The 18,790-nt window shown below is 44.4% G+C and overlaps 1 protein-coding gene across 15 annotated transcripts in view; it reads right to left on the bottom strand.

The window, feature by feature from the left end:
- Agtpbp1 (ATP/GTP binding carboxypeptidase 1) overlaps positions 1-18,790 on the bottom strand; it is a 150,544-nt gene that overhangs the window by 56,707 nt on the left and 75,047 nt on the right. For 14 of the 15 annotated variants that reach the window (XR_007973180.1, XR_007973179.1, XM_052156209.1 and 11 more), the window contains 4 exons: positions 15,903-16,111; positions 14,492-14,669; positions 7,001-7,098; positions 2,766-2,882 (listed from right to left, as the gene is read on the bottom strand). Coding sequence is in view for 13 of the 15 variants with exons in the window: in XM_052156209.1 (XP_052012169.1) it covers positions 2,766-2,882; positions 7,001-7,098; positions 14,492-14,669; positions 15,903-16,111 (602 nt within the window). In the remaining 2 variants the exon portion in view is untranslated. The remainder of the gene's footprint in view (positions 1-2,765; positions 2,883-7,000; positions 7,099-14,491; positions 14,670-15,902; positions 16,112-18,790) is intronic. The other variant, XM_052156211.1, reaches the window with a different exon arrangement.

Here is an 18,790-nt window from a genome sequence, read left to right as displayed (position 1 = left end):
TGGGCAGCACAGGAGAACTTGCCCTGGGGGCTCCAAAGAGCTAGCCCCTCCCCCTTGCTGACTGCAGCAGGCTGATCTGGTCCCACACCTCCCCTGGACAAAGTGGGAGAGCTGGCCCTGGTGGCACGGCACAGGAGAGCTGGCAGCAACTCCATACGACCTAGACCCAGATCCAGGGCTTGGAGTAGCCCACCCCACCCCCACTTCATCTATCAACTGCTAGAGTGAGTGAAGAGGCCAGTCCTGCAGAGCCAAAGCTGCCGGATCTTCATGACATCAACTGGGCAGCACCAGGATATCTGAGGGGGTCCCAGAGAGGATCCAGTATTGAGAGCGTAGCAGAAGCCAGAGGCCTCGAACCGGACTGATGACTCATTGCAAAAAACATTTGCAAGTAAAACTAGGCAAAAGGGTATACTGTGTGACACAGAGCAGTTTCCATGGCAAGATTTTTTTTTGGGGGGGGGATGGGGGGTTTGCAAGGGCCTAGGGGAGATATGGAGGGGAGGGGAGATGAGTGGGGTTGAAACGAATGTGTGACATTCACAAAGAACCAATACAAAGCTAAATAAAATGCAAGACGATAAAATAAAAAATAAAATGCTTTCAAACCTATATACTAATAGAATCAATAAACTTTTATAATCCTCAATAATATATCATTAAAGAGTTCTTACTACTATTCAGGCATACATTTCAAAAGAGAGACAAAGTATTTAAAGAAGATATTGCATTGTGTTCCTCTGAAATTTAAAATGGGAAAGACAGTCAAGTACAGAACTCCTGCAGTAATAAATCCAGCTATGTTAATAAAAACAGTGTGCTCTTTCCCTAACATAACCACCAAAATAACTAACAGCCTGCAACTTACTGGCAAAGCACAGGACACACTGAAACACACATGCCCGGCCTAATTACCTGAGGCAGACGGGTCCAGAGCTCCAACTCTCAGAATCACTTGTCTTTAGTATTTGACCATAGCTACACTTCCTCAGACCCAAAATGAAACCAATTGTGCAACAGAAGTAACCAAACCAAGTTAGCCACCTGTCTGCACCATAAAGGGCTATACAGGAACTGTCAGCGTTAGGCTAGCTAGGTGGTAAAAGAGGAACAGGACATAGGAATATAAAGACAGACACGATCATGATTTGAAAGGGAGGAGTGGCTTGGAAAATAGCAACTCTAAGTCAGTAGCTCTCAGCCTCTTTAGTACTGTGACTCCTTACTGCAGTTCCTCATGCTCTGGGGAGCCCCAAGCACAGAAGTGCTTCATTGCTACTTGCACTTTGCTACTCTTTTCAACTGTAATGTCAGCATCTGATATTCTACCCCCACGAGGACCATGTCCCTCAGGTTGAGAACCACCGATCTAAACACTAATCCTGTCATCCTTTATAAAATTACTTTATCGTATTCCCATACCAAAGTCATAAGTTGTATAATATTATATATTCCTATATGCATAAAATCATGGGAAAACAGGAGAAGTCATTATGTGCTAAGCAATTCCTACCCCAAAACTACTGCAACATTACTTATCTGCCTCAATTTGCAAAGTACTTATCTTCAAATGGTTCAAGTAAAACCAAACATATTAAAAAAGAGTAACTCAACAGCTGTTCTAAGGCAAATGAAAGAAAAGATTGCACACTCCATACTCCTCCCCAAATTCCTCTTCCCAGGTCCCTCTCCTCCCATCTACCTCTCCCCTGGCTCTGATCCCCCACCCCATCCCATCTACCTCTCCCCTGGCCCTGATCTCCTTACAGTAATTAGTTTCAAAGTTCCAATGAAGTTCAAACTTTCAGGAAGCACAGGGCATGAGGAGGCAGGAGCTCATCTTTTCCTGTATTCCAAGGCTCCTAAGTTGACTCCCAAAGACAAACATGACAAACTGGCAAATATTTCTCATTTATGTCTCTCATATAAACTCACTGTAGTTTTTTTCTTTAATCGACTGTAATTAAGGATATGGGATTTGGAGGGTGACAAAGTTTAAAGCAAATGCTCCTTAATCTGAGAGATTAGCTGGTCTACACACTTTCTGGCTTTTGGGTTGTTTTTGCTTTGAGACAGGCTGTCTATCCTGGAGCTCATTACAAAAAGCAAGCCGGCCTCTGAACCCACTGAGACCCACCCTGGTCTACTTTCCTGTGTGTGTCACCATGCTTAGCCAAACCTGCACTTTAAAATCCCAAGTAGTTTCACAGACTTAAGAACCCAACAATGTCAGAACCAAGTGAGAACAGCCTACACGTGCTAACTGCTGGCAGCCCGGTGGCGGTGGCACGCTGCTGTGCGTCCCGCTCCTGTGTGTCCCGCTGAGGGAGTATTCAGGGTGGGAACAGGAAATGCTGGCAATGGCTCCTTGGGCCACGCAGGGCTCCAGGTGCCCTGGCTCTGCCCTGACTGCTGTTGGGTTACAAATAACCCAGGAGGGACAGGAGCAAAGCAGACATTCCTGCTGTCACCACTTAAACAGGTAAAATAACGCAGGGAGAGCACAGCACAATTTCATAATACAATTTTATGGAATATAAGGCAAAACAAAAGGAGCGAGTCAAAGTTATGAACCAAAGTGGTCAAGAGTGTGAAGCCTAGCCGCCCCCTCCTCTTACAGGCAGTCACACAGCTAAGTGTCAACATAACTACCATTCTGAAAACAAAGACAAGGGCCATTTTTTCAGAAATGAGAGATGGCGATTATGTGCATAAAGGTGAAAAAATGAACTTTTTATAAACCTGGGGAAGGTCGCTTATACCTGAAAATCATCGACAAGCTCAGGGAAAAGGTGCTCATACATTTTCAGTTCTTCTACTGTTCGTCCTGGTACTTGCTGGGGTCTTAATTTATTAATATCTGTTTCAATATCATCGTTCTGAAATAATAAAACATGTCATTAGTATAAAAACACCAAAGAAGTTACAGAATATGTTTTATACTTTAAATATTCCAAAATAGTGTTACTTATCATTACTAAGTGGTCATCAGTAAAGTTTATATGCAATTTAATCTTACATCGATTACCTATAGATTATCAGTGGTGTAGATTCTGTTGTCTGGCGAGGGTTAATCTCAACATAACAGGGTGCTCGGCCCCATTAAGGCAAAGAATCAAACAAACAAAGACCCCTCATGTTTCCCACACTATCCCTGTTATTCTGCTCTAAAGGAAAACTCAAAAGAATTGAACTGTAAAACATTTATATGTATCAAAGATGGTGGCATCAGAGCAGCTACTACTGACTGACATGCACTAACTCTGCCGTGTGAGCCAGTCTACGTGACACTGCAGGGCTGGGGGTGAGGGCTGGTACACACCAGTGGTAAGAAGCTAAGGAACAGACAACCTGAAAGGTACAAGGACCTGGAGCGGTTCCAACGTCCACATGGCAGGGCAGGCTGAAGCCTCAGTGCAGACAAGGCCATTGCACATGCTCACACTCCATGACCAGCAGGCCCTGTGCAGAGCCCGCCAGCACTGCCCACACTAGTCTGCAGGACCAAGAGAAGAACCAGCGAGCAGAACCAGCGCCTTGGAGAGAAGAGAAAGCAAGCGCGGCCTCACAGAGAAGACAGATGCAGCAGTAGTCCATGCAAGCAGCAGACTGCAGCCCTGGCTCAGCTCCTCGTGCTCCTGAAGAGCAGCTGTGCCTCCTGACTGGAGGGCGAGTGTGGCTAGTGTTACGACCTCTAGGACCCACCCACAGGACTCCCCCAGATCCTTATCAACCTATAACCTGCATGGATGGGTAAGGAGAAAGGGAAAACAGCCACTAATTTTCAAGTGGGAACTCATTTTTAATTTCCTATTTATCTACAATTAGTATAAACTACTTGTTCGCAACCCAAAAGCAAATTAATATTACTGTTCTTAAATCCTTCATATATAGTATCTGTCCCTAGGAACATTAACTAGTATTCTTAAAGGAAAAATGATATTTCTCAACATTTATTTTCAGGAATTTGCTTTCATTTATATAGTCAATAAATAACATTTTTTGTTATTTCTATGAATAAAAGATTGATTTTATTTATATATGTATTATTACCATGCAATTACTAATTTATGAGTATATAATTTCACCAAGGTATTTAATCTATGAACAAATAATGTATTAATTTTCTTGATTAACATCAAATCATCTAAAGCAAAAAATACTTTACAAAGATATGTTTTCTCACTGCAAAAGCCTTTAATTCCAGCACTTGGGAGATGGAGGCAGACAGGATTTCTGAGTTAAGGGACAGCCTAATCTACAAAGCGAGTTCCAGGACAGCCATGACTACACAGAAACCCCATCATGGAAAAAAGTCAGTAAAAAACAGAAGGTGTTTTCTCTCTCTAAGCATGAGGCCCACTGTTAGCAATGGCACTGAACACTAAGGAAGGCGACCGCATGCCGACCCAGGAGGCAGTTTTTTAGAACCTAAAGAACCTGAACTAAACTCCCTGCAGGGAAAACACTGCCTCACAGAGTGAGGAAAGCATGTGGAAGCCCAGGCCAGCCGAGCAGCCTTGCCTCTCCCACAGCAGCACAGCCATCCCTGTGGGACAGACGGACGGATGCTGTGTGGATCCAGTGCTCCTGCGGCACAGCCTCTGCCCAGACTGCCCATGCCCGCCCGCCTGCCCGCCCGCCGCCCTCTGCCATGCTGCCACATGGCGCTCTGTGCTGTCTCCTCTACTGTGAGGACGGGGAGGCTACTGTCCATGAAGAGCTAGGCTCAGCACATGGTTAAGTGTTCAGTAAGTGCTGCTTTTTCTTGTCATTATGAGTATTTTGTTAAGAAAAAATAGACAATATGTGAACAATTTTAACTCGGAGAAAGAATGGACACCAACAACTATTTTTCAAAGACATCAATGTCAAGAGCCAAGAAATCTGTGGAAATGTTTCAAATGAACTGGCCAAGTAATAGACAAGGAAATGCAGCATCTGAGAATAGATCCTGTAGCAGAGGGTAAACAACCCCACGGAGGGAGGGCATCACAGCAGCCAGTGACAGGCTGGACCCCACGGAGGGAGGGCATCACAGCAGCCAGTGACAGGATGGACCCCACGGAGGGAGGGCATCACAGCAGCCAATGGCAGGCTGGACCCCACGGAGGGAGGGCATCACAGCAGCCAGTGACAGGCTGGACCCCACGGAGGGAGGGCATCACAGCAGCCAGTGACAGGCTGGACCCCATAGAGGGAGGGCATCACAGCAGCCAGTGACAGGCTGGACCCCACGGAGGGAGGGCATCACAGCAGCCAATGGCAGGCTGGACCCCACGGAGGGAGGGCATCACAGTAGCCAGTGGCAGGCTGGACCCCACGGAGGGAGGGCATCACAGCAGCCAGTGACAGGCTGGACCCCACGGAGGCCATTGCGGCAGCCAGTGGCAGGCTGGACCCCACGGAGGCCATTGCGGCAGCCAGTGACAGGCTGGACCCCATGGAGGCCATCGCGGCACCAGTGGCAGGCTGGACCCCACGGAGGCCATCGCGGCAGCCAGTGGCAGGCTGGACCCCACGGAGACCATCGCGGCAGCCAGTGACAGGCTGGACCCCACGGAGGCCATCGCGGCAGCCAGTGGCAGGCTGGACCCCACGGAGGCCATCGCGGCACCAGTGGCAGGCTGGACCCCACAGAGGCCATCGCGGCAGCCTGTGGCAGGCTAGACCCCACGGAGGCCATCGCGGCACCAGTGGCAGGCTGGACCCCACGGAGGCCATCGCGGCAGCCAGTGGCAGGCTGGACTCACGCATGCTCACAAAGGTTTCCAGCAGCCAAATCAGTCACTGTTCCAATTTCCCTCACTCCACACTCTTTATAATCCTGACCATCACAGGGATCTTCAATTAGAACCATGAGATGTGAACAAAGCATACTTTAATGTTTATTATTAAAGTCTTGTACTTTGATGGAAACTGGTGAAGATCAATGAGACAAGTGTGGATTCCACCACCCCTGAGTGCCCTGAAACAAACTAAAAACAACAACAACCAAAAAAAACAACAACAAAAAAAACACCCCACCACATTTCAACCCCTGCCCTTACCTTGAAAGGTTAACTCATGGCTGTGAACCTGACAGTTCCACAGCGTATGTCAGGTCCAAAGCCCCAGTTCCCCAGAGTCTGTATCCCAACATCACATCTGCCCTGTTCGCACTTGAGACCTCACTGGTGAAGGTGATAATAGCTCTGTATTACTAAGACTCACTTTTCAGTTCCCTGGACTATGATAAGCACAGTGTGTCCCCATTTTAAGGCAGTATTCCAACAGGTTTTTAAAGGCTTGTTCTTAAACATGCCTGTGAGTGTTTTGCATGCCCACATACATGTGCTCTGCTGCCTTGGGATCAAGATGCAGAACTCTCAGCTCCGTCTCCAGCACCATGCCTGTCTGCCTGCCGCCATGCTTCCCACATGATGATAGTGGGCTGAACCTCTGAAACTGTAAGCCAGCCCCACTGGAATGTTTTTCTTTGTGAGAGTGTCTTGGTCACAGTGTCTCTTTACAGCAGTGAAACCCTAACTAAGATGGGGTTTCTAAGCTTCCAGACACAGTGTCTGAAAAGTCAACCGGGCTCTTTGGCCTAACAGCTCATGTAATATGACAACTGTTTTATATTTCCTCAGTTCAGCATTTTTCTCTGAAGACTTGTGACATCATCACAAAGCATCTCGTTTACAGACTCTTCCTGGTAGTTTTTTAGCGCCAAACGATGGCTGACACAGGGGAATGTCTTTTGAGACAAACTACCACAGAGATCTCAAACTCTTTTCCTTCAAGTACTAGGATATGAAAAGCTAAATCAGAAAGCTTAAAACCCTTGTCCTCGGGGACAATGGACAAATTAATCAGGACTGTTTCCACACCAGCAGATTCAGCTTTGAGAACAATATGAATGAAACAGCCTTATCTGCATTTCTACACTTCAGGTAAATCTGTCTGAAAGCTGGGATGAGTCCACGGCGTTTACTAATGATAAAAGTCCACCAACCTTAAAACTTTGATCTAGGTCATCTTCATTCTCGAGTTCATTTTCCGCTTCTAAATCAATGTCATCGTTGTCATCACTTTCATCCACCACGTCGTCCACTGTGATGCAAACACACTGTAAGTCAGGCAAAGGCGAGTGTGCGTGCAGCAGGCGTGCAGTGCGTGTGCACACATGCGCATAAAGTATGCCAGTCACCAACAAAAAGCAACAGAACTCCCTTTAACCAAATTATCATGTTCATCTGTTCAGCAGAAATTTCTTTTTTATTGATTATATTTGTTCTACAACAATTCCAACAATTGGGGGTTTTTGGTTTCCTCTTTAGGTTCCCTACTAAAAAACATCTATATTTCAGCCCTGGAAACCTGAGAAAGCATGTGGGGGGGGCACTAAACTTAGAAGGCACTACACATTAACTGTTCTATCCCCGATGTTGTCAGTTACAAGCCTAACATTGTCCTATGTTACAGTAGCCAAAGGAAGCACTGTGATGAACCTTCCTGACTCATCCACTCCTCTATAGCTACTTATTTCGAGGACCATGTGCTATATGCCGTGTTACAGCCTAGGAACTGTTTAGAGCTATAACTCCTGTCCTCAGGGAGCTCAGGAGCGGAAAGCAGAAAGGAGACAGCAATCAGAACACAGAAGCTAAATGGTAATAGAGCATGAGCTTGAGCAGGCCACAGGAGAGCAGACGGCAACACGAGGCTGTAAAGCACACAGGCTGAAGGATGAGCACCAGCCACTGACTGCTTCACGGGGCTGCGGCTCAGAAGCACCTGAAGGAAGCCTGAGGGGAGGCAGCGAGAAGGTAAGACCTTGGGGAAATATGACTGACCTAAGAGTGTGTGGGAAATTCAAATAAGAACGATATGGGGCAGGCCCTACAGAGCCAGCCAGGCCAGTGGCATTTTTAACCTGCCCAACATAAGCATAAGATATCCCCAAAAAGAATGGCTTGACTCAACTTGCAATTTTCTGGCAGGTCTGACGGGAGCGCACAGGAGCGAAGCAAGGCCAGTCAAAGGGGAAGTTACATGCCTAGGCCAAGGCAAGACTAAGAGGATGCAAGAAAAGAGCTTGGCGGGACACTCCTGAGTATGCTGTGGAGGACATGAAGCGGGGACGAGAGCCCCAGTCTGCTTGTCAGAGCAGCGGCATGTAGAGCCCCCAAGGACCAACGCGGAGAGTTGCTTTCCCGAGCTCCTCCACTGCTCTGTCCGGCATGGTGAGGGAGAGATTGTTGCCTGCCTCCTGCCCAGGGCAGTCCTGCTTTGCCTGTGCTGGTAACAGAGCCCTGCATTTCAGCTGCGGGATTCCAGCCCTGCTGCAATAGTGACAGCAACCCCTGCGGACAATACCTGGCCAGAGCTGTGTGAGGCAAAATGATAAGCAGACACCCCAAGTCAGGCAGTCGTCTCTAGAAGAGCAGCAGGATGCCTCCTAGTATGTAGTTTCTCTGAGAAACTGCACATGTTCTTTGATGGACTAGTCCATGAGATCCACTAGCCACAAACCACTTGCCGGCCATGAGGTCGGGTGAGGAGGTGGAGGGGAAATCTTGTCTGGGAGTGTTACAAAGGCTCTGGAAACCTAAGTCCTGAATGAAGCCACACTCCCTGACTATTAACTATCTGACCTAGAAATGATCAGTTGTCTGTCTTCATCTCCTGCTGTGTTCCTGTGAACATGTTCAGAACTAACAACCAGTCTGTCACACAAACTGTGTCACAGAAATGCATAAGCCTTGCTGTGGGGCTCTGACAGCATTTCATTCACTTTCCTTATATCTCAGTTTGTCCGAACCAATACAGGCACCAAATCACTTCAGATTTTTGGGTTGCAAAGAAGTTTTATAAAAATAAAAATTAACAAACAAAAAAGGTATCACAGGCCGTGCAGCAATCTGGATCTATCCTAAGCCCTACAAGCAGTCAATCATGAATAAAGAGGAAAGGCCTGATTAGAAAAACTACGAAATAGTACAAAAACACTATTCATGAAAAAATTGACAAAATTAAAAACAAGGAAAAAAATTTCTTCAATAGTATGCAGAAACACTATTAGAATTAGAGAAAAAATGTTTTTAACTTGGGGCCAAATACTAAAAGTATTTTCCTTTGGGTGCATGCTCCAACTGTGAACCATTTCATGGCTTCAGGACCTCTGAGACTTTCTTAGTGTGACATTGCTAAGAACTGGCTCTGCCCCACCTCCAGCACCCAATCTAAGCCAGTAACTGCAGGCAAAACTGTCACCCGCTTTCTTCTATTTAGAACAGCAATGCAGGAAACACCTTCTACTTCTCTCTGATAGTCAGTAAGGCAAACACAGGGCATCCCTGGGGTGCCACCACTAAGGGCAGGGGCCAGCAGCTCCTATGGGGACTTAGAAACAATAAACAAAGGAACTGTTTCCACTGTCCTATAACATGAACCACTCGCCTCTCTGCACTGTGTCAGATCTGTAAGGACAGCCTATAGATATGTGCGTTTGTCTGTGGATGCAACAGGCTCTCCCAACAGGATGTGGTATGCTGTGTCATCTGAGGCTTGCAGCTATGAGCACACAGACACAGATGTGGGAAAACACATTTCATTCACTTTCCTTATATCTGGTACTGTTAAATATTTTGTCATGGTTTCCTGGGCACCACTAGCAATCCTCCCCTCCTCTCAATGGGGAGTCCTTTCTCTATCCTGCTGACTGGGCATCTTTCAATACTTCATTACCATACTGAAGTAAGATGTAGATAAGAGTTAGTGACAGATTATTGAAAACAACTGCAAATTTCCATAATAAATTTTATCTAGAATCTCTTCATGGTATTTACTAAAATAATTATTGGCTTCCTTCTTTTGACCTGCTAATAATAAATTTCACCCACTTTAATATTATAGTGAACTTCACTTCTTAGAAATAATGGAGAGGTCCTACATGTGGGAACACTGCCCAGGTCCGTCTGCTCTATTTTAGAGCCTGTGGCCTTCAGCTGTGGGTTGTTCCTGGTAATTCTTATCAGGTTTTGCTTTCAGCACCATGCTAGCTTCTAAGCTTTTCTTTTTTTCTATGCTCTGAAAAATAAAGCATAGGAAAATGCCTTGAAAGTTGAGAGAACTAATCTATGACGTCATCAACAGTTAATATCACAAAACAAACTTGACTACGTACTGCATTTCAGGATTTTTGCCTGTTCAAGTCACTTTTAATCAATTATATGTCCCTAAAATACTATTTCAATTATATATTCAAATGTGTTAAGAGTGGTTCTCTCTAGCTCCAATACTGATTTACATAATCTTTTCTATCTAATGTGCCAGAGACTCGGAGGCACATTAACTCGCCCAATGACTGCTTCCCCAGTCCCAGGTCTGCCTCTGCTTGGTCACACAGCTTGTGTGGCCTACTCGGATCACACAGCCTGGGCGCCCTGGCTCACATTCCTTTCAAGTGTCAATACTCTGCCTTGCCCTCTCTGGGGCCATGCACAGCTTTTCTGGTTCTGCCCAGCTCTCCAGTGAGCGCCTGTTTCTTGGGTTTTACTTTTCACCAATGTAAGTGTCTTTGAATAATATTGTTTTTTACTTTGTTTAAGAAGTGTACAGATCTAACTCACTGTGTAGATCTGGGTGGCATCAAACTCAGAGATCTGCCGTCCTTCTGCCTCCTAAGTCATGGGATTAAAGGTCCCACCACAGGAGCCTTTAATAAGAATAATTTATCAATTTAGATTTACTGTCAAAACTGAAATGCTTGCTCATGTTTCACAGTGAGATCTCAGGGAAACTCCCTTGCTTTTACACGCAGTGGCAGGTGCATTCACACTCGAGAACAAAGGCCACAGCTTCACCCAGAGCAGCACAGGCGCAGTCCCTGGCTCCAGCCCGTGTGCTCACGGGGCCAGTGGCCTCACTCTGAGCAGCTCTCTTCAGCGTGCTCCGTCTGTAAGTGTACATTTTAGAACTGTGAGAGCTGAGATGCCAAAGTCTATAGCATGAAGCTCACTTGCTCATTCTTATGTAAGGATATTATGGGCCTTGTCCCAAGGCTGCTGTCACGTCACAGGACAGTGTAGTGGCTAGTTGGTGTTAAAGAGTGGGCAGGTCTAGCGCATAATATGGTTGCTCTTCTGCAGAGCCCTGTGCGCTCTCAACAACTGAGTCCTCCCCGTGACTGGCTAGAGCACCGTCCACTCATCACCTCAGGAAGGGGGCCTCCACAGCTGCACGCCTCGGTCCCCGCCCCGGCCGGCACGTGTGATGCAAGCTAGTGGAGGTTACCGAAACCTCAAATCACAACTTCTTCCCTCAGATATAAATACTACTTCTCTACCTTTTGCCACTTAATAATCAGAAAGGGAAATCCTGAGTCCAGCTCCATCCCCTCAACAAATACTGAACACATCCTTATTCCTGTCCATTCAGTTTAAAGGATGCTGAAGAGTTAAAACAGTCCTGCTGTGATAGAAATCTTTTCTCTTCGTCTTTGGATCACGGCAGTCCCCAAATCCCCTGTAATTTCTCAGGCAGTAGGAATATCCTCTGTTCTAACGAGAACCCATGGAAGGGTCCTAGGTAGCTTCCAGACAGAGGCTGGTGGCAGGAACGTCAACCCTGCTTCTCAACCTCCAAGGAGGGAAGGAGGGTCTGCAATCATATCAGTCATCAACAACCAACAGTTTACTCTATCGTGCCTATTTTATTAACCCTCCACAGGTTTTCTAAAGGACGGGGTTCAGAGAGCTTCTGGACTAGTGAATATATCAGGGTGCTAGGAGGACATGCCTGCAGAGGGATGGATCCCAGGTTGCAAGGTCAAGACTCTACCAGAGCTGTACCCTTTATAACAAACAAATAAATTTGAGTGTTCCTCACTGGCGTGAGCTATCCTAGCACACATCTGTATCTAGCAAATCAGCAATACCAATATAGTGTTATGGAAACTCCCTAACAACCTTAGAGTCAGTCACTCAGAAACAGAAGCCCAAACTGTACCAGGTGTCCAAAGAGGAGAAGGTGCTGTGAGACTAGGCCCCAATCCTGTGGAGTCTATACTAAATCGGGTAGTTGGTGTGTGGACTAAACTGGAGAACACCCATCTAAGCATCTTGAAGTCGACAATTTGTTGATATGGTGGGCTAGAAAGAGTCCAGACCTATACTAGAGGATCTCACATTTTAGCTGAGGAAGGCTAAAAAATAATTCTGACGAACTAGAAAGGAATGAAGAACAGAAGGGAGGGCAGCCACCTTGGGCCAAGAGAGTCACTATCAGAACCTTCCCATCCCATTTTAATGGCGGCTCATACGTTAACTCATGAGCATATTCTATTTAATGATTCACCACGTCTGAGGAGCACACAGTACAGGCGTCCACGGCGAGTACCACCTTTCCCATTTTCCCCATGCCTGGTGAACTCCCAGCCCTGCAGGCTTACTCCTGCTGTCCCTTCATCTAGGTCCTGACTAAACATCCCTGTGCGGATGCATTTCTTCTACTTTCTTCCTCCTGTTACTTCAGCTGCATTACAGCAGAGCCTCTCCAGCCTTCTACCATTCAGAACCACCACATAACCCCTTCACCTCACACCTCACAGGCCTACACTGAGATGTCGCAAAGATTTCAGAAACTCCTTGGTTGTCCCTCCAAATTAAATGCTAATGACATAACTGAAGCAGAGACACTGCTCCTCAGAGGAGGAAGGCCGTCTCTTCCTCAGCCTGTCTGCACAGCAGTACTGTTTCATAAGACTCCTCTTGCCTCCCTTTCAGATCTGCTACAAATGTCCTCACATCAATGTCTGTGGGAAATTTCAAACTCTTTCACTCAGCTAACTCACTCAGGAGTTTCTAACTCAGTCTTACTGACTTTTAAACTTTGTATTATTTAATTTTTATCACACTCTTACATACACACTCCCTGTCTCTTACACACATACACTGCTATTCACTGTCTCTTTTTCACATTCTCCTATACACATTCTTTCTCTTACACTCTTACACACACTTTGTTACACACATACACTCTCTTACACAGTCACTTACATATACATTTACTTATACATAAGTCTCTCTCTCTCTCTCTCTCTCTCTCTCTCTCTCTCTCACACACACACACACACACACACACACACACACACACACACGTAGAGGTCAGAGGATAACATGCCAATGGCCACTTTCTCCTTCCACCATGTGGGTCCTAAGAATTAAACTCAATTCATCAGGTTTCTCATATAAAATTCCATTACTTACAAGCCACTCATCAACCTGACTTTTAAGGGCGTTTCTAAATGATCCACTCTGATATTTTGTCAGTTATATCTGTGTTTAGATTATTTGATAGTATCATACTTTATGATATATGCCATTAATAAATCCATATTAAGAATTCAAAAACTAATGATTACTAGAAGACTCTTTTAAAACATTTATTTCAAGCTGGGAGGTGGTGGTGGTGCACGCCTTTAATCTCAGCACTTGGGGGCAGAGGCAGGCAGATCTATGAGTTCAAGGCCAGCCTGGTCTACGGAGTGAGTTCTAGCACAGCAAGGGCTACACAGAAAAATGCCATCTCAAAAAACAAAACAAACATTTCTTTCAAGTACTTTATAAATAATAAAAATAAAAAACTAACTTTTTTCAAATACATAAGAAAACAGAATGACTTCTATGACTATCCGCAACTCCTTCTTTCTTCCATTTCAGTAGATACCACCAAACCAAAATTAAAAACCGAAAAAAACCAAATACAAACCACATCAGAAAGTTTACTATTTACTATACAATATAGTGTTACACTAAAATAAAAAGCAGCCTACTTCAAATAATTTCACTTTTCTTCCAAGTAAGTTCTTTGTTATAGTTTTGCTAACTTTGATGATCAGGTTTGGGATCAGACCAGTGCCACAGCTCAGGGAGACTGCACAGGCCTGATGTGAATCTGGTCCCTGCAACCATGTGTACAGGGAAGAACCAACTTCTGAAGGCTGTCCTCTGACTCTCACGTGCTCACTGGACCATGAGCACAAATGCACACTGCACAACAGAACACATGTGCAAGCCCACATAATAACAATAATAATGCTAATAATAATAATATGTAATTAAAACTCTTTTAAAAAATCTATACAGGTAATCGTAAACATACTGACTGAGCATCTGATGTCATCCTCTTAATGTAACATCACTATCTTGTGTGACATCACTATCTTAAATGACGTCACCACTGTATATGACATCACCAACTTATATAACAGCTCCATCTTATACTTTTAATATTTATATTGATTGCTAAATAATTTTGTATATTTTCACAACTCACTCTGATATTCATAAAACATATAGTATTTTCCTTCTACGACTTCAAATTCTTATATCTAAAGAAATGCTCATGAATTAAAAATAAATGTTTATCAAGCTCACATTAGTCAATCAGACCACGTTTTCCACAGCAACGTCACGGCCCCCCAGCAGCCGGCAGCCCCTACCTTCAGGCGGCAAGCTGTACAGCTGGGCCACAGGTCCAGTCACAGGGATGACTGGCAACTGGAAGTGGAAGGAACTTTTAATGGTGGGAAGTGGCAGGCGGTTTTTGGGGAAGCATTTCCTCATTATCAGACTGGATGTGTTGACAAGAGGGTCAAGAGTTCTGACCGCCAAACACTCCTGTCCAAACAAGATGATTGAGAGTCAGTGCACAGCTCAGCACTACAGAACTGAAAATGTAGCATTGCAATGACTTCCTAGCCACAAGCCCCACACAAAGACTATGCACAACAGAGCTATAAAATGGCTCTGCTCTTCAGAAGTGTCTGTACTAGGGAGGCACATGTCACTTATCCGACAGGATTTTTTCCTTAAATATTCACTTGGCAAAACTCAGTACTTATCTTTGACACTGAAAGTCACCAAGTGTGAGCCCCTTGAACACCTGACAGGCTGGGCATGAAGAATAAGGGGAGCACTGAGAACTAAGGTGTGAGAAGTCAGACAGCCGTGTGTGCGCACTGACTGGGCCTCTCTCTATCTCCTGTAAAGGGCGGCTGGAAAGGCAACAGTGAGAGCAGACTCCGAAGAGTTTGGCTGGTTGGCCATGTCAAGGACAGGTGACTTAACAACACTGTCAGTGACAAGTGGCCTTTCAGTGGCACTTTGACATACTACCGAATCTTCAACACATGACTGACATGTTAAACAGACAAGGTTTTGAAGTATTAAAACACCTAATTCATAATCATACATCAAATACCTATTAAGTATGTATTTGGATAGTAAAAACGATTCTAGAAAAATGAATACAGTCAGAATAAACATGCCAAGTGTGCAGATGCCTTAACTACCATCATGCAGAAAAGCTGTTCACTGTGTGGAAAACCAGGAGCAGCCTCAACAACTGGCTGGTCATTTTAGGGACAGGGGGAGGCTGCACTGCAACTTCCTGTCCCTCTAATGACGGTCCATGGAGCAGAAAAGGCCTCGGTGGCATACTGTCGCAACGTGTGCAGTTGAGACACCCTGCAGGGCTAACAGGCTGCACCTAGCTTTCTCTCTGTGTCAGCAAGGCCCTATCCAGCAGAAAGACATTCCCAATGCTCACAGCAGAACTGTCCTTCCAGTGGAGAAGCCTCAATGCCTTCTACAGGCATACACACCTGCCCACAACATCAGGAGCCCCTCCAACTGTGTACACGCTCTAGACACACACACACACACACACACACCGCCAGCATTCTCTCCAGTCACCTCTGAGGTCACATGTGAAAATCAAGTGGGATTTTTTTGTGTGAAGAAATTTTAAAATATATTTCTCATAAGTATACTTTCCTGAGTATGTGCACATTAATCATTTTCTTAAGAACCAAAACATTACCATTAAATCAGAATAACAAAGTAGCTTACTTGAGAAGTGTTATACAGAATTTTCATCCCATTCGCATCAATAAATGCTTTTCTTCCCAACTTGATGTTTGTGACGCTTTTTAAGCTCTGTAGAATCCCCTTCCGAATGAGCATGTTCCGGTGCCGATTATCGTGCCGGTGCCAATCTACATAAATGGTTAAAAGCACTTGAACATATCCTCTGTCTACTGCTCTCCTGGCATTTGTCTCTTTAACAAAAGAAAATTGGGAAAGGTTATTTTATAAATGACAGGAAAAAGCTTTTAAAAGAATCAAACAGTAGAATATCAGTATTGTGATCAATTCCCAGCCTTTATTTAATAATTTTCTAATAAAATAATTATGGCAAGGTCCAAAAATCATTAATTTCCACAAACATCCATGCCTAATTACTGTGTCGTGATTTACACACACCGAAGTCTCCTTACTAGCTGGGCTTGGAGTGTATATACACTAGCAGCCCCGGCACACACAACATGAAGGAAAGATTGCCAGTGTGAGACCAACTGGGTCTTAATGGAAGTACTGTCTCAGCAAGAAAATTGAAAAATAATTCAATTTATTTTGCATGCCAAGAAAAATTTATTTATTATGACAAAGTCTATAATTATGTTTAATGTTATACTGATTTTAAAACTCCATACATTTTGAAACTTAAGTGTCTTTTTCATTAGACAGAGGACTCCTTCAGTGACCAGCTATAAACAGGACTTTGTTAAAGCCATTATCTTTTGCTTATTTCCATCACAAGTGCTGTTTAATCCACTGGATTATAGCTATTGTTACCTATAAATTTTACCTTCCCAATGGAATTATCAGTTCTAGTTATTCAACAATTATGTAGATATCCACTTCTTAGTAACATAAAATTTAAAATACAACTTGTTCACAGAAGGTAAAAAAATAGTATGTAGGTACTAAAATCTTAATGTAAAAAAACTATAGGTTTTCTGAAATTTATCAATTTTAATGGAATACAACTAAAGGTTTACTTTCTTAAGATTACAACCTAAAAGGACATGCCTACTAAAGCAGTGGCCTGCGATGGCATCCGGAGTGCTACCCAGAGCTGCTGTGGCAGGTCTTTGAGGGCTGCAGAGCAGAGGAGTGGGGCCAGCCCTCCTGGGCTGCTTAGATACAAACAAGCTCAAACGCCCTCTTAATCTCAGTTGCCCACTAAAGGGCCTTGGCTATGTGGTGGACCCCAAGATGACGCTGGCCTTAGCCACCTACAGTGATTCTTACTTTCTGTGAGTTGCTCATAGGGACTAAATCACAACGCATAGATAGACTTACTCGTTCTCCTTCCCAACTATGCTCTCACACTACACAGGTGCAAAGTGCTTATCAGGAGGAGGGGGGTCTCTTAGGACATGCTTTAAAACCTCTACGTACACGGGATGTCTAGTGCATGCAGCATCAGCATTTAGGTGCTGGAAGCAAGAGGACTGCCAGCCTGGCCTCTTATAACAAGAGAAAAACAAAAGTCAACAAAAAAGACCCTCTACTGTATCTACACTGGCTGGTCTCTGCGAGGGTGTTGCTATTTACATCCACTGAATCGTTCTGACCAACATAATTTCCTTGTGCTTTAAGGCTAACGATCTAACTCAGTTGATACAGTGCTTGCCTATCAGGAAAAACAGTCCTGTGGTTTTTCATTCACCAAGAAAGAGGGTAAACATCTGTAATCTCAGCATTCAGGAGGTGGAGGCGGGAAGACCAGGAGTTCAAAGTCATCCTTGTCTACATAGCATGTTCAGGCCAGCCTTGATAGGTCGGATATTGTCTCACAAACAACAACAGTTTTCTAAGTGAATACACACTTTTGTTTACAGCACTTGAAATGCATAAGCCTTTACTAGCTGTGAGCAAGACTTCGTAAAAGGCTTTATGGTCACTGTAATGTTTACATCTTTGTTTCTGCAAGAATCTACAACAGCCTAAATGGTACTTAGGGGAAATGTTATTTTTTAAAAAATAACGTGCCAAGTAAAGAATTCACTATAATTCAAACATAGGCATTGAGCTGGCCTGTAAAAACGAGATGAACGCTATCTACAATCTGCACTGAGCACAAGTAAAAGAGATTCCAGAAGGGTTTCATTCACAAACTCCTTCCCTCTTGAAGCACAGAGGGTAGGTTTGCTATTGAGCCGCATCCTCTGCTGTGCACCCCAGCGAGCCCTGGCTGCACACTCACTGGGCTCTTTACTCCTACATGCACTTCCCATACCACATTTATGTTACAGCAATGTATCCACTATCGGAAGTGGCTGGCCCACAATAAGCAAGTTTTAAAATCTAACGGAGAATGTTCCAAATTGCTCTGGTCCATTTCAAATTCTGCAGCCTGCTATTAAACACTGTTGTGCATTATTAAGTGTCCTGTGTTGTGTAGTGTGTAATTTGAAGAGCTATTAAATAGAAACTACTCAACAGTTGCTTTGCTTCATCAAGTGACCCTGTTCTACACCTTACCACACCACAGACAGAAGCAGTTACCACCTGAGGCCCCAAAGGGAAAAATATAAATGAGAATCTTGGCAAACACCAAAAATTACATTGTAAAATTAATTTCACTCATTTTTTAAGACAGGGTCTTACTATGTAGCCATAAATAACCTAAAACTCACCATGTAAACCAAGTTAGCCTTGAACTTGCCAGCAATTCCCCTGCCCCACCCCTGACAATAGTTCCTGAACAACTGCCTGCTATATACTGGGAGAGGGTGGCATAGAAAAGCCATCAACAGAGAGCTTTAAGACTAAATGTCAAGATTAAATGTTAATGAAGCAACTGATCGTATGGAAGAATACTATGAAAATAGTTCAAAAACATACTGAGCATGTATGAAGAATGTGTCACACATGCAGCACTCATTCTC

The sequence above is a fragment of the Apodemus sylvaticus genome, chromosome 14 (assembly GCF_947179515.1).
Source record: "Apodemus sylvaticus chromosome 14, mApoSyl1.1, whole genome shotgun sequence".
NCBI lineage: Eukaryota > Metazoa > Chordata > Mammalia > Rodentia > Muridae > Apodemus > Apodemus sylvaticus.
This window is presented reverse-complemented; position numbering and strand designations above follow the sequence as displayed.